At 40.0% G+C, this 27,328-nt stretch overlaps 1 protein-coding gene across 1 annotated transcript; it reads left to right on the top strand.

Annotated features, from left to right (window-relative positions):
* Positions 1-6,172: 6,172 nt before the first annotated feature.
* ERGIC2 (ERGIC and golgi 2) lies at positions 6,173-26,813 on the top strand. The gene is made up of 14 exons (XM_054631351.2): positions 6,173-6,369; positions 8,520-8,665; positions 11,404-11,512; positions 12,938-12,984; positions 13,937-14,007; positions 14,573-14,613; positions 15,327-15,428; positions 16,878-16,973; positions 17,726-17,781; positions 18,741-18,839; positions 19,988-20,085; positions 23,462-23,624; positions 24,483-24,562; positions 25,347-26,813. The coding sequence occupies exons 2-14, from the start codon at positions 8,560-8,562 to the stop codon at positions 25,410-25,412; spliced, it is 1,134 nt and encodes a 377-aa protein (XP_054487326.1). The 5' UTR covers positions 6,173-6,369; positions 8,520-8,559; the 3' UTR covers positions 25,413-26,813.
* Positions 26,814-27,328: the final 515 nt, after the last annotated feature.

Below are 27,328 nucleotides of genomic sequence, written 5' to 3'. Positions count from 1 at the left end.
ATGTAGTGTTCGCTTGGGTGTTTGTTTGTCAGCACAGAAAGTCTAAAATTCTCAGCAACCAGGGTTCCAACACTAGTAAAGAATTATTATTCCTATTCCCATATCTTTGCCTGAGAGCCCCTTAATTTCAAAATTTAATAATTTGGAGGGCAGGGGTTTACGTTTTCCATTCCAAGGGAGGCTCCTGCCCTCTCTAGCAGACACCTGTCTTTCAAACCAGGACAACCATTAACTCTTAGGCTGCCTCACCTTCCCTGACTCTCTTTTGGCCACATATCCTCCGTGGCTGGGGACCACAGTTGCCTTCTGTGACTTGCAATTTTGCTCTTACCGGGTGCACACTTTCTCCTGAAAGTTGTGTTCATTTCTATGCCTGTGGGGGGATAGAATGTAAGAAAATAAAGACAGTGCAGAAGGTAATCTCACACCTGAGGAGTTGCAGCTGTACTAATCACCAAAGATTAGGAACAGGCCTACCCTTAATAGGCCACAGCTGTCCAATAAGTAGAATAGTGCTACAAAAGAGGGGGTTAGCTGAATGAGGAGAGAGTTGGAGTTTGTTGGTTGTGCTGTGAAGAAGAAGGAGTCAGTGCTGTGAGGAGATACCCATAAGAAATCACCAAGAAGGTATGGAACTTTTGCAATAAGATGACAATATATACCCTCCACACCATCAGTGGCCTGTGCGCTTGCTGCCCAGGTTCCTCTTCACCAGCTGTCTCTTGTCTTTGCTTGTTCTGTGCTGATCCTGAAGCTGAAGGTAGCCTTAGCCTTTTGCTACTTTGTACATTTGCTGCTTGAATTTCTTTTCCTGCTGATCCTGTGGCCAGCGATGCTGCCAATGGTTGTTTTCATGTGCTGAACTCATCTTGCTGCAGGCTGCTGTTTGCTACTGCCTTGGCCATACCCACAGGCAGTTGCACTCTTCCTTTGATAACTTTGTATATTCTGTCTCTAAGTCCCGTTTCACCACCCAGTCCTGTGGTCAGCTTGGCTCATTTCATTTTCTTTCATGACAGGTTGTTTGTCTTGCGTTGATCACATCTTCAGGGTCACCTTATGTTTGAATAAATCAGCCAAGACTCCATTTTCTTCATGCAGAAAGCCAATTCTTTATTCACAAAGCTCATAGTGATAGGAAATATCAGAAGGCACTGTGTTCAACCTAATTGGTCAGCAATACAGTGAAACGCAGTTCATTGGTCACTAAGGGCTATTGTATATGTCTATCAAATTTTCTCTCTCTAGATATGTTTACTTTTTCCTTTGTGGGTTCTCATGGGACAAATCTTATTGTTCACACAAATGCATTTGTTTTTCATCCTCAAAATAGATTGTTGTGTTAAACAAACTTCTCATTCTCAACATAGCCTTGTATGGGAACTTGCAAATTGCTTGTTAGCTGCACTTAGAAGAAATGACAGGCCAGCTTTGGCAATTTAGCAGAGTGAGGCCTGATTTCATAAGGCCTTTCTTTTATAATCCTACCTGTCTATGACACTTACAGAGCCCAAACAAATAAATGCACAAACTACACAGCGTTTACAATAACTTGGGGGAAATATGCTGATTTCTGCTGACCAAGCATCACCTTATAGGCACACTACTAGTATATAATTCTAACACTACAAGTGTCATAAGAAGGTGAATTTTATGGAAAAAATACTAGTGAGACCATGTCATGCTACTTATGAATATCCCAGTATCACTATCACCTCACATACAGCTTATCCAGACTTCTCCCAAGCCCTGTGAAAGACTTTAGTGTCTTTAATGCAATTAACAAATAGCAATGTCTTTCCTCTACCAAGGCAAATGGTTCTTGTCCCTCCACTATGCCAGCTAACACCATTCTCAACCAGTTAACCCTGCAGAAGGCCAAATACCTCCTACCATATGTGTTTTTAAGACTAGTAGTATTTTTCAATAATAAGTTTATGCTGGGACAGAGCAAGCTTGTAGCAAAGGAGTAAAATATAGTATATTTATGAATACAGCTTCAAAGAAATTTTCAGAAACCTGTTTATTAATGGTAGTGTGTTTTTTTTCAGGAAAACTGTGTTCCAAAGAACAGAAAATAGAACATTAAAATAAAAGAAATACTGAAGGTCACAACATATGCTAGTGTATCTTTGTCTCCTCGTGGCCTTGTGCTATATTTAGATAATTCAAGAACATTATGTGGGAGGATTAGTGTTTTTATGTGACTTAATGAATTATCAAAATATTTCTGTTTTGTAATCATGATCTAATTACTAAAAATAGCCAAGTAATGAAAGATCAGGCTTTATTACAACCTGACATTTGTAATCTGGGCAGGAATTCAATTCAGTGAGCAATGCTCTTTTCCTCCCCACAGATACCATACAATCTATCAACAGCATACAGCAAATCTCTGCTGAATGAAAGACACAACTTCGAGTGGGCTATCTGTCTGCACCAAACAATCTAAACTCTTAGGAAAAGGACAAAAAACACAGGATGATTACACTGTAACATTTTTCAACCACAGCTTTCACAGTACTTCTCCGCAACACAACACAGTTCTTACCTCAGCTGACTTATGAGCTCCCCATGAGCTTTGTGAAACAGCTGTATTTGCTGCAATAGATATATATATATATGCAACATATATTTACATGCTGTATATACACAATATACAATTGCATCTTAAACGTTAGCTAAGTAACAGAAATATTCAATATAAGAATTCGGATTATTTATCTTTAAAAACATTGTAGTGGTAAGTATTTATGTATGAAAACAGTGGCCACTATGTAGAACAAAGCCATTCTGTTTACACAATGGGGAATGGGATTGCTTCAGGTTGCCTCAGTAGTTTTAACATCGTCCTCCTTTCAGTGAGCAGGACTGTTCTTCTGAGACCCTATGACAAGAAATCTTCACTAGGATAATTTAAAAAAGGATCTCTCAGAAGACCAGAAGTCGGGTTGAGTTGGAAAACTGATATTAAAGATTAGAGAGACTAAGACTTCCATCAACAGCTTATTTTTATTGACAGTAGCTAAACAGACGAAGCAAATGGCAGCCCGTGAGTAAACCCCGCGGCAGTGACCGCCCGCGGTACCGCACTGCGTCCCCCGCTCCCTCCGGCTCCGGGCGGGCACACAGCGCCTCGGCCGCGGGGAGCGGGTGTGCCCCGGGCGGGGCCGCGGGCGGCCGGGGCTCCCTTCGCCTCCTCCCGGTTCCTGGAGCGTGGATCCTCCTCATTGGCCGAGGGCGCTCCCGCCCCACTCCGCTCCGAGGCGCCGGGGCCTGCCCCCCTCACGGCCGCCCCTCCGCGCCGCCCTCACAAACACTGCAGCCACCACTGTCCACCCTCGTCGTCCCTTCGCTGCCCCTCCCTCATGCCATATCCTTTCCAATCTTCCCAGCCCTCACCTCAACCTCCAGGACTTTCTTCTCCTCCACCCCCTTTCCAGCCACTCCTACCGTTTATCTCCATATTCGCTCTTTTGCACCTGTTTCCTCTGCCCCTCCTTCTCCTTGCTAAATGCCACCTCGATGCCTCCACGTTCCGGTAAAGCGGCTGCTCTCTCTCTGAATCCCTGCCTCGCCTCTCCCCCTGCAGGCGCTCCTGGCCGATCCCACTCGTGCTATCCAGCCTTTCCCTCGCCCTTTCGCGCTAACAAAATGCTTTTTCAGCTATCGTGAACCACCTGTGCAGGCAACTGTAGCAGCAGTAAACGATGGGGGCTTGTGTGTAGTCTCGACATACTTTACTCAGGTTTTGTTTTTAGTTTGTATATCCCGCACATGGTTTCCAGCTTTTCAACTAATGCTGAAGTGTGTTGAAGCGCAGGTGGGCGATATTTACATTTGTTTCTCTTGTTTGGTCTACTACCTTCCTCTTTGTTATTGTCTTTGATATCAATGTTATTTGTAGCCCATACTCCTGCGAAGTTTTGTTTGTCCTAGGTAATTTGTGGTTTGCTAAACCATATGGGCATGAGATGTGGCTTCCTCTCTTTGCACACATCAAGGGACTTCATAAATCACCAGTGTTAAGAAGTGCTGAGGTTTTTTGGAAGACAGTCGTATTTTTGCATAGGTGGTTGCATTTAAATCTGGGGGTGCTTTGGGATCTTGTTAAATAGTGAACTGAATCAAAGGTGTAAAGCAGCAGCTGAGGGGCAGCCTGCTGGCTTACCTGCATGGTTTGCTCTTGGCAGCTGAATTTCTTCCTCCTTGTCAGGCTCCCTGAGGTTATTGGGCAGACACTTATGGGCTGCTACGACTTAGATGTGATCAGGAGAGCAGAAAACACATGAATGTAAGGAAAGTTTGAACTGGAGTAGTGTGGTACTTGATGGGTACAGTGCAATTACTGTTGTGTCTCTTTAGCACACTGCAGTCAAATACATAGTGTTAGTGTAATGGACAGTGTTATCACTATATTAATTTTCTGATTTTTCTAAATTATGATTTTTTTCCTCCTGTGTTTTCCTTCATAAAACCTCATGGAGACATCTGTAGTTATGAATAAGACTATAGTGGAGCAAAGTTGCAAGCAGTTTTGTCCCATGCCACTTCTCTGTAAGAGGCATCTCAGAGGGATGTTGAGCACTAAGGCTGAGCCCATGTTTCTCTGTGAGCAGAAGAGATTGTTTGCCTGTGAAAACATCTGTTGAGCATCTCTGCTGCACAGCTAATAACCAGATCTATCAGTTTCTCCTTCCAAGCCTCAGTGTTGAGAGCATTTCAAGGGATTAGCCAGAAAAATCCCTGGCTGCTGACTGATACCCTAGGACCTAGGCATGTCAGAGTAAGAGCTTTATGTGCCTAAAGCTGCTTGCTCTTTCTGAGATGAGGGAACAAATGTACAATAAACACATTTTTAGCCTGGTTATTTATCTCTTGTAATATCATACTTCCCCCCTCCTTTTTTTCTTTTTGACTGTCTGATCCAGTTGTTATTATAGTTCCTAAAATGATGGAAATAGACTGATCACAATTCAGTAAGAACACTGACATGCTGCTGCATTTTGTTTCCTTTCTTCCTGCCTATCCCTAAAAAGCAAAAAATACTCTGAATCTGTTCATACTCCTTTCTTATTTCAGGCTCCTTTTAGTTTCAAATTCTGTAGGTACCCAAAGAGTTGTTTAATTCAAATTGTGTATACTTTGGCATGCTATTGAAACTCCTTTGTCATTGATCTACATTTTCCTCTAAATCATTAAAAAGAGCTAATCTGAATTACTGCTGCAGAATTCACCACTAGTTGTGTTTCTAGGGTATGGGTTTTATTTGCTTGCCTCATCATCAAAAACACTAGAGTTTTCAGTCTCTTTTTTGTTTTCAGATATATGAAGATAAATGTCTGGTATAAATTATTTTTCTTTAAAACTTTATATTGAGCGATTTTAAAAAATCATTTTGATATCATCTAAGATCTTATTACTCCCTGGAAGATATTGGGAGAGCTCCCTTTTTGGCTGTGTCTAGGTTGGGTCAGCTACTTGTGGGCAGGGTGGCAGTAGCATGATGTGACTTGCTAGGATTGTAAGGAAAAATCTGGAGATAAACTAATGCTGCAGACTACGGCATAAAGCTTGTGGAGAGGCAGTGCCTGTTAGTTAAATCCACTAGCACAGGGAAAAGGACTGAGATTTTGGGTATATGTGAGCCCTCTTAATTTTTTCACTTCAAGTCTGAAGACTGGCTTGTGGGCTTAAAATCTTTCCTTCCTCACTGTTATAGGCCACTGTCTTAAAGCCTTTTCCTTCTTAATCCAAGATGCTGCCTCTTTTCAAACGCTGCCTGCTTCTATATCCATGGTGGCCAAACCAGTATTAACACTGCAAGCAGCGTGACAGCCCTTAATCAGTTTGCTTTGGAAGGCACTTGTCATCCATCGCTTTAAAAGATCACCGAGTTCCTCGCACAGTGACAGATTCTCCGGAGCAGCGCTTTGGGGCGGCACTGCCGTGCCCGGGAGCCCACGCGCCTGCGGGACCGGCTGCGAGGCTGTGCGGGGAACCCTGCGAGCGGCGTGGGGCCGCACTCCCTGCGGCTCCGGAGGCTCAGCCGCGGCTGCTGCCGGCTCCGCTCCCCGGCAGGGCCCGGCCCCCGCCGTGTCCACGCGCGGCTGCTCCCGCCCGTCCCAGCCCGCCCCGGGCCTCGGCGGCCGGCGCATGCCCGGGGGCCGTGAGCATGCGCGCAGGGGTGGGCGGGGCGCTCCGCCGCTCCCGTCGGCCCGCGGCTCCCGCCGGGCGTCGGCGGCGGAGCGAGCCCGCCCCGGCCGGCGGTGCCATGCTCAGCGGGGCGGGCGCCGGGCAGCGCGTTGCGGCTCGTCTTCCCCGTCTGGCCTCGCCCGCGGCGCTGGGCAGCGGCGGCAGAAGCGAGAGGTAGGGCAGGGCGGGGGCGCGGCCTGTCCCGTCCCGCGGCTGCCCGGTGCGTGGCGGCGGCGGGGAGCGCCCGCGGCCCGCACAGGTGTGTGGGCTCCGAGCTGGCGGCCGGGGCGTCCCTCGGCGCGGGGGGCCGGGCCTGAGCCCCCGGCAGGGGTTCAGTCGTGGGTCCGCTCCGCGGCTGTCGGGACGCGCCGGTAGCGGCTTCGCTGCCAAGTTGTCCGGGGAAGAGAAAACTGCCCGAGCCCCTCGGCTGAGACGGAGTTGCCGTGCCTTCGGGCGGGCCTCTGGTCTTGAGTGCCATTTGTGCTGTGCTTTGTCCCTAATTTATCGTGAATAATAATGCTAGTAGTGTTTCTTAACGCAATTGGCTCTTGGATTCATAATGCCTTACTTTCATAGCAATGGACTTCGTATTTTTGGTGTGTCTGTAGTACAAGTGTGGAGGTAGATGGGCAGGGGGAAGGCGTCAGCTGTCCATCTGGGTTTGTAGCTGAAAGTGAGTCTGTGTGGAGTTAAAGAAACCAGTGAACAGATTGTATATTTCTAGCTGGATTACAAACATCCATATACTTACTGATGCAGTGTGATTTAGAAAGTTTTTTAGTAAAGTGCTCTCAAATTCCCTGTGTTTATCTTATGCCTCTTTACGGTGTGCTCATACGCATGTGATAGCAGGGGAGATATGCAGAAGATGAAAGGGTGCTATGTTGGCTTCCTTGCTATATGTGTAGGATAACAGGCTAGCCCCACTGGTGTTTCCTCTGTGCTAACTAATGTTATGACTTCATTTGTGTCCAAGCAGCTGCTTTGCCTTATCTGTGCTGCCTGATTATTCTTTTAATGCTGTATAACTAAAAGCCTGTTCCAGCACTTATCTTCTCTGCCCACTCCAGCTGCGGTTTCTTTGAGTCCTGTGCAACATGCACGGTACCATTTTGTTGATCTCTGCAGCCTGACCAAGTGCAGAGTCTGTGTCTGAAGTCAGTTTATGTAATGAGAAAGTTGCAGGCATGATTTTTCTAGTGTGAACTTTCATTTCCAGCAGAGCCTATTGCTTTGTTATTACATGGTACAAAGCCTACTCAGCACCAGGAAGGGGCAGAGCAGAGAACAGATCTTGAGTAATTTCACCAGGACGTGCCAGAGACTTGATGTTCTCTTGAAACAGGGTAGATGAGTTCAGAGATTTTTCTACAAAATGATGATGAGAGCTGTCTCATGTGTTGGCAGTGTAGGTTAGCTTGCCCACCTTAGAGTGTTTAAATAAGGAACAATAAGATGGCATATTCTCAGAATGCAGTAAATGCATGGTTTTCATGGCTTCAGAAATTTTCAGATGGTTTTCATAGCTTCAGAAATTCAGGGTGAAGTTCACCAGTTCCCCAGAAGAAAAACAACAGTATCAACTTGTTAAAACTTGCAGTGTATTGGCAAGGACCAGGCTGTGAGCATATCTGCATGATTTGGAAATGGTTTTAGACAGTATTTCCAGGGCAAGCTGCTTTTCTCAGCATCTTCCTGCTTAACATGACTCCAAGCAGAGATCATATCATTTACAGACATTATTCTGAAGGATGGAGTTAGGATTTGATCCATGACTTCCTTTGGGAAGTATTTTTATAGAGGAGAAAAAGGCTCATTTTATGATCATAATATTCTACACCTGTAAAAATGTGAAATGCACCTTTTTTTCCCCTTTAAGATATAATTTGTGCCCACATTGAATGTAGGAGCCCAGAGCTGTCTGCCATCCTCTGAAGTTTATGCAGCCTATTAGATGTTTCCTCCTAAGTCAGTGACTTCTGAGCACTGTGAGGTCTGTGTAGCAAATTTACTTCAGGACTGAGTTTGATTTTTTTTTTTTATTTAAAATGTGATATATTCACTACCAATAAGAATTTAATTGAGAAAGAAATTAGTAGTAATTAAGTGGTGGGTGTGCTGGATGTGGCTGGACTGTAAGCAGCAGTGTCCAGGCCAATCTTAACAGTTTTCTTGAAGTAAGACTGACCATCTAGTTGTCTAGCATGTATTTCTTGAAAACATATTTCTGGGGTTTGAATGGCCTTATTATTGCTTCATGTTAAAGCCAGTCAGTTTGAGCAATCTTGCTTGAGTCTTTTAATCACAATTTATTCTCACATTAGAGGGAATATATGAAGGAGGAGGTGGAGGAGTGTGCTGAAGATGAGGCGACTGAATCGGAAGAAGACCTTGAATTTGATGAAAGAATTGGATGCCTTTCCAAAGGTTCCTGAAAGCTATGTGGAGACTTCAGCCAGTGGAGGCACAGGTAGGCCTTGTTGGGATCCTGATATTGATAGAAACTTCAGCATGAGGAAGACAGGCATCTCTGTTCACTTGAAACTAGCCAGAATTGGTTTCTTGAATGCTTTGGTGGACTGACTGAGCTCATCCCTTCAAGTAAAGACATATATCTTATGCAAGCTGATGCATCCATCTGTTCATCCAGTCTCTCTGAAGGGAGATTTTTGTATAAAGCTGGTGAGACTGAACCCAATGTAAAAGTTAGAAATAAAAACTTCTAACCAGTTGCAACTGGACGTGTACTGTGCCAAGGCTGTAATAAAACTTTCTCATTTGTTGTCTCACCAAGCTCTTTTCTTGGTGTCAGGTTTCTGGGTGAGACTGAGTGAGCATGACCTGAAATGATGGTGGGATTCAATACTATGCTTTTGCAAAAGTAGAAAAATACTCTCCAGAGACAGATAACTGCTCTTCATCCTGATGCTCAACTTTTCTAAAGCTTTTCTCTTGTAGGTGTACTAGATTTTGAGAGTAAGGAAAGCCCTTTGAAGAGCTAAACACTTGAATCCAGGACATGTGCTTTTATTTTCCCTATTAGTCACTTGAACTTCTCTGAAAAAGCTGGAGCTGTAAAAAAGACCTTTCTTTATGTATCTGATCATAAAATTGTGTCTTTAAGTTGAGCTGAGTTAGAGGTAGCCTGATTCGAAAATAGTGACTTCATCTCTTGGACTATTGGAATTATTTGCAGGCAGGGAACTGCTAGCACTTAGAAGTGGAGGACAAAAATCTCTCTTGTGTGTGATCATGCCTGAAACTCAGTTGAATAAAAAGTTGAGGAAGCAATTGCAACCTACAGATAAGCCTTTGAAGTTGTTATGCCTCTTATAGTGTAGAAGGAAATATCAGAAGGTTCTATATTATTTTGCTGTTTCCTCAAGTGCACTGTTAATAATTAAAGGATTATTGTATATTAAATAATCTCTAAGAAGTATTTAAATAATTCTTTGTTAATGTTCGTTCTACTTCCTGAGGAAACAAGTGTATTGTTTCTATGTTCTAATTTGCATAAAACCACCAAATGCTTCAAGAATCCTTTTTTGTAGTATAGCATCATCCTTCATGAGACCTTTGCTTTGGTGAATGGTGCCTTAAGGATTTCTTAACACCAGAAGTTACTTTAACATTCTTTGGTTTTATCCCAGTTACCTTATAAATGACAATATAGATTGTCTTTTTCTGTGCCATTGTGAAATCTGAATATAGTATTCCTGTTTCATTCAGGATTAAAGTGTCAGGCTTACTTTCTGATGTGGTAGGGATCTAAAACATACCAAGACTCATCTCAGACTTTCGTGGCCTTCAAACCCATTGCAGAAGAAGTACTGCAGGCTGAGACTCCAGCTCTGGGGCTGGGAGTCCCTTCAGAAAAGAAAATTCTATGAGTCTTTCTTTTCCTGTTCAGATCCACACATACGTTTGCTCAGAATTATCCAGAAAGCAGCTGTGCCTCTCACTGTGTTTGTGTGGCTCTGGATAGCTGATATGGCTCCAGCTCTCCTATTGTTGCACAGCCAGGGTCAGCCTGGCCTACTGGGTCCAGAAAGAAATTGAGCCAGAATAATTAACTGATTAGTGCAGTGGACATGAAGGGTTTCATATGTGTGAGTGTTCCATAGTGCCAGCTGAAAGCTAGAGCTGGAAACATTGCTGATCAATGCAACAGCTTCTGTCCTGATCCCCAAGGACAGTGCCTTTGTTCTCTGCTCCCACCTCTGCCTTGGGGACCACCGTGTAGGGAGTTGAAGCCTGTCAACAATGAGCTTGTTTTTTCTCAAGTTACCCTTCATGGATTCCAGAGAGATATTCCACAGAACGTAAATGAAGAAACCTACAGTGCCAATAAGCTGTACAGATTGCTACTATGCTCCATAACTGAAGTGTTTTCAAGCTTATAAAAGCCATAATTTAATAAAAGGGGCACAGCAGGTGTTTCTGTGCATCTATTACTGTGTTTCCAACTGTGCAGCAGGGTGATCTTTCCCTTGCTCTGTACAACTTTGCAAATGTGATGAGTAGGCTGCCTTGGAGATAAGTGAAGCACATGTACCACTAAAATACACCAATTAGTTTTATCCTAAAAATAATTCCAAGTTCTTCACTTATTGGTGGAATGGATATCTGCCTGTTGCTTGTTGCCAGAGAGAGACTTGTTTGAAATGTTGGGGTGGGCAGCTATACACAAGTAATATAATGTGTCTTATTTCTGGTGTCTGCTAGCTTATTGAGTCTAAAACCTGATATAAAAAAATTGTTATAAAAACTCAACTTGTCGACAAGTGGAGGCTTGAAGGAATTTCAAGATGCACTACCTTCTTCTTTCATGTTGGAAGTTAGGATTGAGTTTTCCTAGACCATTCCTGACAGTGATTTGTGTGTGCTTTATATATGGGGGACGATCTAGCCTCTTCTTAGATTTTCCATACACGGATTTCACAGCCTCCTAATCATTCCAGCATTTGACTGAAGTTCAAATAAAAAATTGAATAAAAAGTTCTTTTTTGATGCAAAGGTAGGACTTACTCTTTTCCACTCCTGTCTGAAAACAACTTTCTAAGAGCAGGTTTTGGGTTTTTAAATCAAAGGTACCAGTGTTGTACTGGTAATGCTCAACTTCTGGAATTGTTAAAATTTTGTTCTGCTTATGTTTCTGAATAATATTTCTCACAGTCTGAATTTCTACTTTTATTTTCCTCTGACCAGTTTCTCTGATAGCATTTACAACAATAGCTTTCCTGACTATCATGGAGTTCATGGTGTACCGGGACACATGGATGAAATATGAATATGAAGTAGACAAGGATTTTACTAGGTAACATTATTTGTTATAATTCTTTTTAAAATGTTAGTTGCCTGCATTTCAGGAAAGAATAGATTTAAAATGTTAATGTGACTTGAAAGCAATTCATAATTGAAATTGCAAATTAAATACTGCAGGGATTTGATTTTTCATGTGTTGATTGTTTTGGGGCTTTTTCTTCTATGTAATCTATGAATAAGATAAATTGAGATTTTTGCAATGAAGAAGTCAAAATAGTATAGGTTTGTTATTGAAGGAGCTCCCTTGGGAATGACTTGGTAACCAACCTGCCCCCTGTGGCTGGAGGCTTTCTCCAGTTCGTGGTTAGTACCTTGGTTGCCATTGTACTTCGTGCTGCTGGAGGTGAGCCTGAAGCACTCAGAACTTTGACGGGTGTTATCTAGAGGTTGCTACTAATTTTGTCTCCAGATACAGCTCCTCTGAAGATGTGTTTGCTCTTGGTTTCATGTGCCTGTCAGGACTTGTTTGCCTTTCTTTCAGAGCTGGTCAGGCACCCAGGAGTCCCTGTGAAGTTAATGCAGATTTTGTGCCCTGAACACCTTTAAATGTTACGTGTCTGTGTCATGGTTTGACACTGGCACCCACAAACTGAACTGACTGAAACTGAACTGAAATAACTTTAAGAGCCATTTGGGTAGTTGCTGTGGTAACAGGCTAAAGATACATCTATTAATTGGATGTCTTGCACATCAGAAATAAGTAATGAAAAACAAAAAAGGAAAATTTTGAAGGAGCTGCATCAAAAACTCAAATGATAGTAAATGCTTTCAGACAGCTGGGATTTCACATTTAGGTCTTTGCTAAAGTAGGCTATATCCCAAGTGAAGCCATCACACAGGAAGGGTAGTCTGTCAGTTAAGAGACTGTTACAGGATTTGGGGTATGTCCTGCTGCAGATTCCCCAGTTTGATTGTGGGCTAATCACTCAGCCTGTGGTGCTTCACAGTTTGAACCAATGGAGACTGGTATAATTTTAACTGCTTTTCTCCTCTCTACTGACCCTGTCTGACCCAAGTTGAGCCAGTGTTGAATCCCTTGCTTATGTGATTTGCTTGAGGTCAGCTAAGTCTTGGAGGAAGCTCCCTGAAAACAGAACCCTGTGACTATAGTGAGGGAGTTTATTCCTTATAGTTTAAATTACTTTTGTGAAACTAACATGAAAACTAATAGGAAATGCCCAGAATATTGCAGAATGACACACACTCAGACTTTTGATGTGATGGAGGTTATCTCTTAAGTTACAAGTGCTTTAATGTGCTCTAAAAATCCATGTTACTTCCCCCAAATTTTAAACAGCTTTATATTTATTAGTATAAATTTTGGTACTTTACTGTATTTCTGCAAGTAGTCTGAGATTTTTTCTTGATACTCGTACTCAGTGTTACTTAATAGATTTTTGCCTTTTTTTCTTTCCAGTAAATTAAGGATCAATATTGATATTACAGTTGCCATGAGGTGTCAATGTAAGTATTCCATCAATGAAAGTTTTTAAACACTTTAAAGCCTCTTCAGAGAGGACACTTGCTCACAATATAGTTGGATATTGTTCAGAATATTTTACCAGTGTCATTTCTTCTGATCTTAATGGCATGTAGTGATCTTGATGGCGTATGACTCATTGAAGGAATTAGTAAGAAATGTGAAGAAGAATATCTGTGCCATCTCATTCTTATCTTGCAGAACTTCGTTAGCAGGAACAGGATCTGTTGTTCAATCTCTCATTAGCTGAAATATTCTAAAAGCTCATTGTGAGACACAAATCAGCAGGAGGAATTTATAACAATTTCTATTTATTTATGAACTTGGGATATATTAAGCTGGTCTGCTGTTTAACAGCACTGAAACCATCACGTAATTTCATCCTGCTTGTGAACATAAGAGGGATGCCTTCCTTATTAATAATAGCCAGTATTATTTTGACATCATTTAGGTAATGAACTGTAATTGTGTTCAGTCTTGCTTGTCCTGGACTGAGAGAAGAGAGAATACTAATTCTACCAGGAATGCAAGCAAATTTTCAGGACGCACTTTTGTTGCCTATCTTAAACCTTGCATTAATTGTATGTCAGTGGTTTTTTGTTATTTTTTACAAATAAACTCTTATCCTCTGATTTGACTAGTCTTGTTTTCTGTTCAGTGCTTGTAAAACAGGAGAATATTTATGCATAGCAGATCCTAGAAAGCTTGTATGTGTGGTTCATACAATTTCTCTGTAGGTGTTAAATCAGTGAGAAAATACTGCAGATCTGAAGAGTTTTTGGTCAATGTCCATCAGCTGATGCTGAATGTTAAATAGGTTGAAGGAGCAATAACATATGCTGAAGTTTATCACTGTGAAACTTCATTTCAACTTGAATTTGTTTTCTTTGTCCTTGATTGTCTATGTGACTTAATATTTCTCCCTGTTTAAAATAGATGTGGGGGCCGATGTTTTGGATTTAGCAGAAACAATGGTTGCCTCTGCAGATGGGTTAATCTATGAACCAGTAAGTTGATTCTGACCTTTTTATTTAAAAATTGAATTCCTCTTGGTGCAAAGCACTACTGGGCTGGTTTGCTTGCTTGTGGTTTTTTTTCTCCACCAACCTCTTAGAGGAACATTCTGTAGTTGATCTCTGTTTGCCATAGCTTCTGGGTACATTTGAGCATTCATTGCAATTGAATTTACTGAGTACATTTGTGTTAACCAATATTTGGGTTTGATTTTGGTGAACAGATGTTACTAGTGTTACTGTAATGCTGAGGAAATATAGCAGGTCTGGTGGCTTGTCTCTAATGCTTCATGTGGCACGAGCCTAGAAATATGCAATCTGCACCTCAACCCCTGTCTTTCAAACATTTCTCCTTTGCAGTTCTTGGTCGGAAGGGACAGAACCTTTTATACTTGAGCACAAAATGTATTATTTTAAACTGTAAAGTCCTTTCATAAACTATTCTATAGTACCAAGTGTGAAATTGATTATAGCTCTATACCCACACCCTAATTCTCTTCTGGGATCATGGAAGGGATGCATTCTGTGTGTTTTATTGGATGTGTTATTTTTGTTTCAGGTACCATTTGAGCTCACCCCACAACAAAAAGAATTGCAAAGGTAAAGCACTGAGAGGCATGTTTATGGTTTGTATTATTTGTACTGGAAGTGACTTTGAAGTACACCAGAGGTACATGACACAACTGTGTCCTGAGTCTAATACCTCCTGCTTGTAATTTAAGAATGCAAACCTGCAGAAAGATACTAAGTTACTTTGCTTTGCTCATCATTTAAGATCTCTGTTATGGAAAAAGAAAATTGCCTTAGGACTTAACTGTTCAATGGGGTCATGTAGTTGCAAGCCAAGTGAATGGACTCGCTCAGCTTCTGTTTCCAAATGAATGCTTGATAGCACAAGTTAAAATCACAGAATCAAATATGTAAAATGTATCTAAATGTCAAAGCTGAACCGTTGTAACAAATTGGCACATTCTTGTGAAAACAAGTTAATTATTTCCCATAATTAATTGACAAAGTGTTTATCACTTTAATATCTTGGTGTTGTGTGTGCCCACTATGGTGGTAATCTTGTAATAGTACTGAAGCTTGTTTGGGGGTCTGGCTAGTTTTACTATTTTGGTAACACACTGCTGTGAACACCTGAGCTTTAAATTCTGTATAAAATACTATTCCCAAAGTTTAATGTAATGCTTTATTACTGTAGTCAACTTTGCTGAGTTCCTGACTTGCAAGCTGCAGTTGAAACCAATGATGAATTGTGAAGCTAGATGTTGTTTTATTGTTGCATGCTTTTACACTTGTCTAATCTTTAGGATGCTGCAACTAATTCAGAGTAGGCTGCAGGAAGAACACTCTCTTCAAGATGTGATATTCAAAAGTGCATTTAAAAGTGCTTCTACGGCACTGCCACCACGGTAAGAAAAACTGGGGTTTTGTGAAATTACTGCCCTTTCCTCCAACCCTGTGAATTGGAGTTAACATTTTATTGTGGTTATGATTCCACCCTACCCCCAGAAGACAAGGTTGTAAGAAAAGATCTCGCTGCTTTTTAATAAATTTTTAAATAGTGTACTTGATACTTGCTTTGGAGAGCTGTTGTTTTATGAAAACCTCTGGGGTTTCCAAACTGGAAAAGGTTTCCAGGTTTTGTGTGTGTGCTTACATATACAGATATAGACATGACTAAATATGTGCACACACCTTTTTATTCCATGTGGTTTGATGCCTCCTTCTTAATGGGAATTAGTAATGCCACAGCAATACTAAACAAGAGTCTTTTTTAAAAACTACCTTTCTGTCCACAGCTTTTAAAAGTATGCTGCTATTACCTGTGTCATAATGCTTCATAATTTTAAAAGAATCAGCCTTTGAATACACATGTATTTTGTTAGTTAATTCCTGTATCTAAGATAAGACTTCTAAGATTGTGTGGAAAAAGCTTGCTGTTTACACTTAATTCTAGCTACTTGGAAATGTTAAGAGATTAGTGCACAGAATGTTTGGTCTGCTGAATCTAGGTGCTATGTGATTTTATTTTTCCCCCCAAGGGAAAAACACTTTCTACATGAAAGCTGAAATTCTCTGCTTAGAAACAGCACTAAACCAAAAGATACTGAATAAAACAAAGCAAACACCAAAACTGCCATACACACTTCCTGTGTTGTAATCTCCCTTCTGAGGATCAAATGTATTCCTCCTTCCAAAGGCAAGCCTGAGGATGGCTCAAAAAATCTTTTTTTTATAATTTGCTTGATGTCCTCAGATTAATGAAATCATTCTCTGCCCCTGTGTTGCTTGTTAGAGCAGTATTTGAAATTATATTTATGCTTGAGATATGTTTAAAAAAAGTTGGTTTTCATCTCCCTCTAAAGAGCAGATTTGGAGATAGATTTTGTGTTGTGGACATCACAACATGAGTAAGGAGTGGAAGCTTTTGTAAAGAATAAAGTTGAAAGCTCCTCTTGCTACAGTGCTGTTCATGTGACCAAAATGTATTTAGTTCTGTTCATTGTACCATTAAAATTTTCTCGAGGAGCCATTTTTGGTAGAAGGAAGGGGGAAAATATAAATCCCTGGATTGGTCTAATGTTCTGTTTGCATGTTCAGATATCATAAGCCAGCCTTGTAGGCCAGATCTCCAAGTACAAGTATGAATGAAAGCTCATTGGTTTCATCAAACTGACCTTTACTAGTTTCCCTCCCTTCCACCATCTCTGCTATAATTCCAGGAGAATGCAGTAAGGACAGGTAGATGATGATGCTGTGTCTTTATCCTAGGAAAAAGAGATCTAACTGTACTGCTGTTATTTCTGCAAGACACTGGATATTCTCAAGTACTTTCAATGTTGTTTTTATTTAAACAGGGAAGATAATTCATTACAGTCTCCAGATGCATGCAGAATTCATGGTCATCTCTATGTCAATAAAGTGGCAGGGAACTTTCACATAACTGTGGGCAAGTATGTTCTCTCCAATTCCTGAAATTAAAAAAATCCCTTCTACATTCTATATAGTGCATGTCTGTATATGTGTGTGTGCTTTTATGCTTCAGTTAATGACTGGGTTTCATTGACCTTTCTGGACTCATGCTTGGTATTTTTTTCTGTGTAATACCTATTCTTGTACTGTTAATTTTCTTCATAAATTACCAAAACCGTGCAGTACAGTGCACTGTTGCATGTAATGTAGTCATTATGAATTTCAGTGTTTTATAAGATGGAAACTCTTGAAATGCTTTGTCAGAGAGCAAATACAGAGTGCAGTTAACTTGCTTACTAGAGAACAAATATGGTCCAACTTTTCTTAGTCACTGGAGCAGTTCTGCAGCTTTTCATATCATAGGACTTGGTGACTCTCCAGAAGTTTAGTGACTTGATGAGTTCTTGATATTTCTAAAAATGCAAGACACTAGTTTTGTGTAAGAGGGTTTTTGAGAGTCCAAGATTCCTGACCTTATTGTTCAGTCTGTCTGTAATTGACAGTAATAAAAATGTCATATTTAGGTTGTTTTATATATACACAATAGATATCAGTCTTTAAAACATACATATATGTATATGTGTATGTTACATATATTTAAGCATGTATATGTTACATTAGACATATGAGGATATGTACATATTTTATAAAGTATTTATTGAAATAGAGGAGGAAAGGTAATTTTTCTACATAGTCCTCTGTGGATTCATAAAACATTTGTTGCTTTCTTCAGGGCAATTCCACACCCCCGAGGCCATGCACACTTGGCAGCCCTTGTAAGCCATGAGTGTAAGTTCCTTCTGTCATCTCCATACCAACATGATTCATTTCAGTCAGAGTGCTGTCTCTTAGTTCATGTTAGGTTGCTGATTTAAAGATGTTCTAGCTGTGCAATTGCATTGCAAAAACAAAGTAAGAATATGCTTTGCAATGATCTGACTCCATAACAATTCTCTTCCATTCATTTAACATTATTAAGATTATCTTTAGGTTGCTTCTATAGTAATGATAACACTGGAATCTCAGATATAATTTGGTGTAACATAGATACCATATGAAATTCCTGTATTTCAGTCCAAACTACCTCTTTCCTCAAAGACTTTCTTAAAAGGTTAAAAATTTCTAACCTTTTTCCTTAGAAACTTAATTTTTGGATTATGAGTCTACATATTAAATGTGTTTTGCTGCCTTACCTAATGTGAAGCAAAGGTGACTTACTGTGAAAAGTTAACTTGATTAAACCAGTTACAGTTGGTTAAGCCTCCAAATGTCTGCCCATGAATTTATGTTAACACAACTTTAATAATTTTATATATCTTAAGTACCTGCCATATAGGCAGTGTAGTGACTTGGCAGCTGCCTTGTACTTCCTCTGTACATTTGATTTGCTAAACTTTCATCTTTTTAAATGCAATTGCTTACAAGAATATGAACTGTAGAATAATAGAAGTATTTGGACAACTACAAATTCTCTGTTATAAAATTATAATTCTGTTCAGCTCCACCATTGATTCAAATATAGTTACAATTTGGTTTAGAAGCTATTTTCTAGAAAAAATTAACTTTTTAATTAAAATATTTTGGATTTGAGTTTTCTTTGAAGTCTGGGTAGATCCAATGATGTGTACAGTAGTTTTTAGTAAATGCATTAATTAGAATATTTCAGTGTTGGAAATGGGTGCATCTTTTTCTCTGAGTACAGAATCTCATAGTTTAAAAATGCTTCATTTCTCTATATTGTCTTTCAGCCTATAACTTCTCTCATAGAATAGATCATTTGTCATTTGGAGAGCTTATTCCAGGAATTATTAATCCCTTGGATGGAACAGAAAAAATTGCATCAGATCGTAAGTGTTGTGTGTTCAAAAGCATCTTGTTTTGTTGAATTTCCCAACAGTTACATTTAAAGTATTATCATTTCTCATAACTGTTGTGATTGCCAAGCAGTGTGTCAGGCTAAATTTGGTAGTGAGCTGTTCAGTTACCTACATGACATCTTAAATGTCATTACTTTCTAATACCTGAGCTGCTGTTCTGTGCTGTTTCCTTGGAGGTGATTTGTGGTTTTTCCAGGTTTGTTATGTTGAAGTTACACTATGTCTGGCCATATTGCAGCAGTATGTTACAGTGGAGAATCACAGATCTGATTATTGTCATGATGGGGAGAAAATAAGCCTGATTTGGTTTAAAAAAATAGCACCAGACTCTTGGATTCCATTCCACTATTTGGTTTGTCCCTTCCAAAGCGTATTTTGTGATGAAACAGGATGGGTTTGTGTAGCAAACCCTTTGTTTCCTCATGTATAAATGAAGAAGAGAAGTAACCTGCCTCATCCCAGCACTGGCATTCCCTGTGAGGGTGAAGCCCAGAACCTTCTACAGCCACTGTTGTCTCAAAGCCAGTTGGTTCCTTGGCTCTTACAGCCAGAATGGTTCAGTGGAGTTGAAATAAATTGCTTCAGTCTATTGGTGTTAGTTCCCTTAGGGAATTGCAGAAAGACCAAATGCACGAGCATGCTGATGGCTCTAGAAGAATTCTCTGTAAGTGTAATGGAGAGAAAATGTGTAACCAGATTAGAAGGGCTTCCAGCACTGTAGATGCAATTCAATGGCCAGAATCTATTCAGACCACTTTGAGATTTGTATACATCACGAAACATGTGACAGTGTGAAACTTGTTCTAGAGCCCTGGAAAACACTACCTGTGTGCTTCATTTGAAGCTTTGAGTTCATTTGAGCCTGACCTTAGTGAGTCTTTTCATTACATGGAAAAAATGTAAATTTCTTGAGTATAAATGGGATATGTCTTTTCCATGGAAACTAACTTCGTGCAGATGGTGCTGAAGCAGTTTTGGTAGTGCTGGCATTCCTTGAAGAATGTCCCTAGTGCAAATGGCTTAGCTGATTTATTATTTCTTTGATTTATTTGTGAATATCTCAGATGGCCTTTGACTCTGTTCCTGATTCAACAGTCTAAGATTTTTTTTTCTTCTAGACAATCAGATGTTCCAATATTTTATCACAGTTGTGCCAACCAAACTCCATACATACAAAATTTCAGCAGAAACTCATCAATTTTCAGTGACAGAAAGGGTAAGTAGAAGAAAGGGAAAAAAAACAGAGATAAAAATATCTAAAAGTGATTGTTCATAACGAAAGTTCAAATGTGAAAATAGTACCATGGTTTTGAAAAGTACTCTAGCATGAAGAGACTGTAGAACATTCTAATACACTAGATTTATCTGTAAATCATGCAGCAGTGATGGTAAAAAAAAATATATATATGCTTGGTGACACATGCAAACTACTTCTATTAATGTTCTGCATCTATAGATCTGGAGTCTGATAGTAGAATTAATGATAGATAGTAATTTCACTTCACTGGAATAGTGGTGGTGGTGAAATCCTCCAAATTTTAGGTCTGTAACCTAGTGTGTAGCTTTACAAATATTTAATTTACTTTTAGCTTTTTATCTGTGTGAGAAGCCAACAAACATGCAGCCTACTTGAATATCCTGAACTTGGTTGTGGAGCATAAGAAACAGAAACAGGTAGTTTGTATGAAAAACTGATCACACAGTAAGTGTCTCAGCTGTCCTGTTTAACTTTTGTTGAACCACCAAATTTAATTACTCTCAGGACTGGAGAGCTTCCACTTCTGGGTTTTGAGAGGCTTTTAATTCTGAATCCATAACAAGGGTAGTTAATGCAGCATGATATATATCATAAAGTACTAATTTAAAGACTGCTGTGAATAGGAAAAAAGCCTTGTGTGTAGTGGCTAGATAGACTATGTTCAGATGTTCACATTGAGTTCAGATAATGAACTCTGTTTCATCTTTTATTCAAAAGCCAAAGAAAAAAATCTTTGTGAAAAGTTTAATTAAAAATGACAGATAAAGTGAGAGGTGAGAAGAGAGCCTTGGGTTGTAAGAAAATGTTGGTATTAGCAGGATGGAAATTCACTGTATCACATACAGCCTGTGATGTTCTCCAAGGGAGAATAATTTTTTATTTCCTCAAAATTCCACGTTGTGCTTCTGAAAAATACTGAGGTAGAGGAAGAAGGATAGAGGCAATGTCTTGATGTTCAACTTCAGACATGCAGGCCACTGAAGGGAAGGGTTTGCTCCAGAACTCATGAAAGCTGGGCTAAGGAGAGAATGAGGAGGAATTTCATCAAGCAGTATACTCCCACCTCCTGCTGGTTTAGCAATCTGCTTTGTGTTTTCTCTGCACAATCTGCAACAACTAAGGCATCCCTTAGACTTCTGTAAGCCAGTCAACAGCTTGTCTTATTGTTCCTTTTTTTTCATCTTGTATTCAGATTTTTTCTCTTCCTGTGTAACAGTGGTTCTTTCAATTAACTGTCCAGTCTAAGTTAGCTCTTCAGTTTTTAGTGGGGATGTATTTTATAAAAAGTGCTACAACCACACATTATTTTGGAGAAGATCCTGTAAATAATGGAGATAAAGTGTCCATTATGTACTTGTTTGCTCTTGCTGCCTCAGTAGGCAACCCTGTTGCTTCCAAAGCTTATTTGTGTTTACTCTTAGGGAACCAGATTCTTTTATTAAATGAGCTGAGAAAGGTTGCTAAGAAGAAAGGTTACTAAGAAAGGTTACAATTCACTGAACACCTTAGTGCACTTATTTTGAAAGAGTAGGCACATAAGCAGACATGGAAAAAGGTTGTCAGACAGCCATGGCTCAAACTGAAATGCAGTGAGGTTTAATTGCCAGTGTTGGGCACATGGGGAAGCAGAGTTTGAGAGGTGTGGGCTCAATCTTCTCTACTGTTCTTGATGGTTGAGATACTGTAGTTATTTATGTTAAAAAGATTTAATTCTAGCAAGGCTTCACTGAGCTATCTGATGCAAGGTTAGTAATTTTTAGCAGATTTTAGCAAGACTTTTAGAAGTTAAATCTTCTGCAGCAGTAGAAGCTGGAAGCAGATCAAAATGGTTTGCAGAAAAAGAATTCTGTTTCTTTTAAGGGTGGAGTTTTGTGTGTTCTATTTAACTTCGTATTCTTTTTCCACCATTTGACCTCAAAAGACCAATAAGGCTTAGGGAAATAACAGAGGAAAAACAAACAAAAGTACAATTTTGTACTTTGCCAGTGGCAAGGTTCTGTTTACCTACATTTAGTCTTTTCTTCCTTTTTAGTATGACTGATCATCCATCTCCAAAAGCTGACAGTTGTCTTGCTTTGAAACATGGAAAGCATTTCCTACTGGTTTGTTTTATTTAAACATTGCAAAGTTTTTGGGACCTGTTATCATTACTGATACATTATTTTGGCATCCTTTTAATTTTGGTGTGGTAGCATAAAAAGCAGTATGGTTTTTGACAGTGTTAGCTAACTGAAGAAGTTGCTTAACCTGCATTTTCCAAAGCGGTATTCTGCTTTTTATTTTGTACCATATTCTGTGTGTTTTTTGAACACAAACTGTTAAATATAGAGAAATGGAGCTGTGATATATTGCTTTTCTGTTCAGTCCTGTTTATCTTGTCTTTTTGGTTCTTACTTGCTTAGGCATGGCTGAGTTTGTCTTCAGTCTGTTTATATTCTTTTCTGCTGTCCTTATGTATTTTCAGCCAGACTTACCTGGCAGTGCATTTATCAGCACCTTTCACTAACAACAAAATGACAGCAGACTTTTGAAAGAAGCTTGTGTTGATGTGTGTTCTGTCCTGAAACCTTTTTAAAAAAGCAGCCACACTCTCCTCCTTGGTGTCTTTTGGTTGGAGAATTTGGCAAATGAAAAGAAACTAGAAATTTCTCAGATTAGGACTAAGGTGCAAGGTAGTCATAGTGAGTTTGTGGTGTTTATTTATTGAGGTGTATTTCTTGCTGTGTGACTGTTGTCTGATATGATGTAACTGACAAAATGTTTGAAAGGAGGCTTTTGCCAAGTAAGGTTGGATCAGGTGTTCCTCAAGGTGCCTTCCAACCTGGTATTCTATGATTTATGTAAATCCTCTGGGGACTCTGCCATTGCTAAGGCTGTTGAACAAAGTAAATCTCATTAAGGTCTCACACTGAGTTAAGTGATTCATAGTGGCTGATTAAGTAGGAAGAGCTGTGGCAAGTGTTACACCAGTGCACTCCCCTGAGTTCACAGGCTAGGCCAAGACTGTGCCATTATCCTCATAGGTACCAACACCAATCCACTTATAAAAATTCTGTTTAAAGGACCACATGAGCAAGTCTTGAGAGAATAGTACCAAAGCACAATAGTGAATATTGATATGAAGCACAGCAGACCAGGGACCAATATAAGTAAATTTTCAGTTCATGGTGTTTGATTTTTAGAAGGTACTGATCAAAGTGGCCTTGATACTCCCCAATCTTCTGTTTATTCCTAACTCTGATTAAATAACTCACTGTCATCCGATCTTGTAACACTGATTTTCTTGTGACTAATAACAAGTGTGACTAACATGTGTTTCTGTCTTTTCTTTCAGGAAAGAGTAATTAACCATGCAGCTGGCAGCCATGGGGTGTCAGGAATATTCATGAAATACGACATCAGTTCACTTATGGTGACAGTGACAGAAGAACACATGCCTTTTTGGCAGTTCTTAGTGAGGCTCTGTGGCATTATTGGTGGAATTTTTTCAACTACAGGTGATTATCAGTGCCTTCCTTCTTAAGTTCTATAGTTTTGGGGTTTTTTTATCATGGTGATTGCTATGAATGAGTTACATTACAGGGAGTCCTATTAATAGGTTTAAGACAAAGTGCTCATTTGTGTGCACTGAAATGTGCCATGAATGCTACTCAGTTTTGGTGTCTCAATATGGCATTTCTGGTGTTCTGAGGGCCTGTTGTTTTCTTTTTGGTAACTATGGCAAAGTTAATTTACTTCTGGAAGAGCAAGGCTATATCCGTCTATAGATATATAGATAGATATCTATATGTGTATACACACACAGAGTTATTCTGTGTATTTCCTATTGTTGGGATCTAGTAATTAAACCAGTGACAAACATTGAGATAAAATTTCCATCTAAAGTAATTGGGAAGATTTTCCTTGTCAGTGCACAGCTGGATTTGCTTCATCAAAGAAAGAAAACTAAGTTGGAAAGGCACTGACATAATAAGGGAGTCAAGACATAATAGGGAGTCTGGATTATGAGTTATTTCTTTCCTTGGCTCTCATTGGAAGAGAGCGCAGTAAAGAAGCTTCAAACTAAAAGCTGCTTTTCAAAGTAGATATTTCTGTCCCACACAATGTATTTCACCCATGAAAGCTGGCAGAGGGAATTACATTTACTTGATAGCTTTGCTTTCTCGATACGTTTCAGAATGTTTGAATTCTTCCCTGCCTTGATATATCCGTTCTTCATGTTAATTTCTCAGTGTTTTATGTACGGGTTTACTGCTCTGTGTCCTGTCTAAGTATGGTACATAGCTTTGTTGCAATGCTTCCATAAATAATACATCTTTACTACTTATTTGTTTAAATCTTGTTTGATGTTGCAGGAATTTTACATGGCTTTGGAAGATTTGTAGCAGAAATTATTTTTTGCCGTTTCAGACTGGGCTCTTACAGATCCACATCAGTAAGGAGAACTTCCTCTAAGTATTTCTATAAGTGATACAGCTGAGGATGGATGATAAGGACAGCTCTGGGCCTTGGCCCCAGTAGAATTTAAGATATTTGCAATAGACCCTCCCCTTGACATTCATATTAGCAGAGATTCAACAGCTTTTAAAAATACCTAGAAAACTTTAAACATAAGGAAGTAGAGTTCTCTAACAAACTGAATTAATGCAGCTGAGTCTCTTAGATGTCTTACATTCCCTTCATTGTCCTTACTATATTATTTTTATTTTCATATTGCTCCAAAAATTACATGTGTCCCAGGTCTGGTCAGTTTCCCTGTCCTGGTTTTGGTTTCACATCTCCTTTTGTTTGGTCTGCACACTGAAGAAGAGGCACTGTGTGCTGGAGGAGTTCAGTGCTGTTCATTATTGCTCTGCAGGCTACTGCCAAGCAGTGTGAAAGAGCTGAGCCTTCACCTTTCCCTTCTTTAGGCAATAAAGAGACTTGCTTCTCTAGCAACTACTTGATTTTACATTACTTTTATTTTTCCCATTTATGCCTGTAGATACCTTTGAGACCTCTGCCTTTCTCTCAAATTTGGTTGAAGTTTGCCAGCTGGGAAGGTTATGTGAGTGGGGAGGAAAGAAGGCAACCAAATTTTCATAATATTTCTGTGAGAGGCTGGGTAAAAGGCATCCAGGAAATGTGCAAGGATAAAGAAATGCATGCTTTTGAGGAGGGAGGGTGGAGTTTCTGTTTCTGGTCAAGCCATTAATAACACCTTGTTTTTCTTCCACCAGGTTCCCCTTCCTGATGGCCACACAAGCAACCACTTACCTCTAATTACAGACAATAATACACATTAGCCTCCTGAGAATTTTTTTCTTCCTGCCTGATACAGACTTTTTTATAATAAAGAAAACATTGTGCAATATCCTGAGACAGTGCTGATGGGCAGCAAAAATTGGAGCCTTTACAAAAAAAAAAACCTCCAACAAAACAATTTGTTTATTTTTTGTCTTTGAGTGCACGTGGAGACATAGGAAACTGTGAGACCAGTGAGGTGGATGATCTTCTGGAGAGTGAAGGAGTGTTGCTGCTGATACAGTATTCGTGGTCAAGCTAAATGTCTTTGTGGTGGCTGCCCTTGACCACTGAAGCATCTTAGTGATGCCTGGAAAGGCTGCAGGCCCCAAGGAAAAGAGTACAAGTGGGAAGGGCTGGCAGCAGCCACAGAGGGACAGTAACAGAGCTGGAGTTTCTCTTAACTGTGCAAATGGGGGATTGGCTTTTCTTGTTTTTTTATAATGCTGGGGCTGAGGGCTAAGATGTCTTTCATACAGCTGGGGAGCGATCCTAGAAAATCCTGAAGAAGATGGGAACAAGAGAGTAAGTAAGGTGGAGCCCAGGCTGTGATGTTGGTCACAACCACTGCCCTTGTAGAGCCCCACCATTCCTTAGTGGAAGAGATGTGGAGCAGGGGAGTTCTCTGTGCTTCCACATGGCCACTGTGCCAGCAGTGAGAGTTTCACTTCTGGCATTGGTGCAGAAGCACCCAAGGACTCCAAGAATGTGCTCCAGCCTGGACAGCTTTTGGACTGGGAATAAGAAGCCCTTTAAGTGTAAGGCATTTGACTGTGGTCTTGATGGAAGGCAAGACTCCCTAGTAAAAAAGTCAGGAAATCTTTGTATGCCTCTTTCTTGGTAAAGAAATTGCTCTGATGGAATCCTTGTTGTAGCTGTGCTGCTCATGTGGGAACTATGGGAGCATCCACATCCTGGAAATGGAGAGGGGAAGGGAGAAGGGGGCAAGGAGCTGCCAGTTCAGGCTGGCTGGGAGGTCTGCTAGGCTGGGCACGGGGTGTGGAGCTGGTAGTAGGTGACTTCAGGGAATCTGAATCATATTGCTGCAGACAGGTGATGAGACAGGATCTGCAGAAATAATCCTTGCTGTTCATTAAGGTTTTTGTAAATTAAATGAAGAGAGCAATATTGTATTGTAAATAGGCTACTGAGAAAGAATGTTATTAATGCAAATGGTGCTTTGAGAAATGGAACATCATGTTACTGCTGAACTACTGGTGTACGCCTGTGGTTGAACAGTTACTCCACCAATGTAAAAAATTATTAATATGATTCCTTCTCAGTAAAACTGATTTAATAATATGTTAGAAGATGATGCTGATCCTGGCCTTACTCACCATGGAATTAATATTTTAATTAAGAGGACTAATTACAGAAAAATAAAAATCTCTGTGGAATTGTCAGATTTGGCTGACTTTCATTAATGTACTTTCTAGGACACTTGGACTTTGTTGATGAGCATAATGTTAATAACATAGCTGATTTGCTATGCAAAGTGAAGGGCTTTTTAAAAAGAAATGAAATAGTAAATAAAATGTGGGGAAAGAAGGAAAAACTTATTGAACTTGGTTATTGAGAAAAAAAGTTCAAGGAAGCTGGGTCCATGGGGATGACAGCCAGGTTTGAGGTTTTCTCTTTTGTGCTTTGGTTTTTTAATATTGATTACTCAAACTCCAGCAGCTGGAGAAACTCTTTGGTTCCCATTTCTCTTTGGGATTTCCTTCTGAGGTTCCTTTCCTCCTTCTGCTGAGATGGTTCTGCTTTGGGCTTTTCCTAACACTTGTTTCTTATCTGCCTGGAACAGACTGTACTGGTGGGAGAGACTGATCTCAGTTGACTTTCTGTAGCAGAACTTTAAATGTTTTCTATTCTCACATAAAAGAGCCAAGCAGCTTTATGTGTCTTAAATCCTTGTGTG

This window comes from Agelaius phoeniceus, chromosome 5 (genome assembly GCF_051311805.1).
Source record: "Agelaius phoeniceus isolate bAgePho1 chromosome 5, bAgePho1.hap1, whole genome shotgun sequence".
In the NCBI taxonomy this organism is placed as follows: domain Eukaryota; kingdom Metazoa; phylum Chordata; class Aves; order Passeriformes; family Icteridae; genus Agelaius; species Agelaius phoeniceus.
Note: the sequence above shows the minus strand (reverse complement) of the source record. Positions and strands in the feature narration are given on the sequence as shown.

Coding starts and splice junctions, on each gene's coding strand:
- ERGIC2 (XM_054631351.2), top strand. CDS start 8,560: ATGAGGCGACTGAATCGGAAGAAGACCTTGAATTTGATGAAAGAATTG. Junction 14,008..14,572: donor ATGGGTTAATCTATGAACCA/GTAAGTTGATTC, acceptor TTTTTGTTTCAG/GTACCATTTGAGCTCACCCC. Junction 15,429..16,877: donor TCTACGGCACTGCCACCACG/GTAAGAAAAACT, acceptor TTATTTAAACAG/GGAAGATAATTCATTACAGT.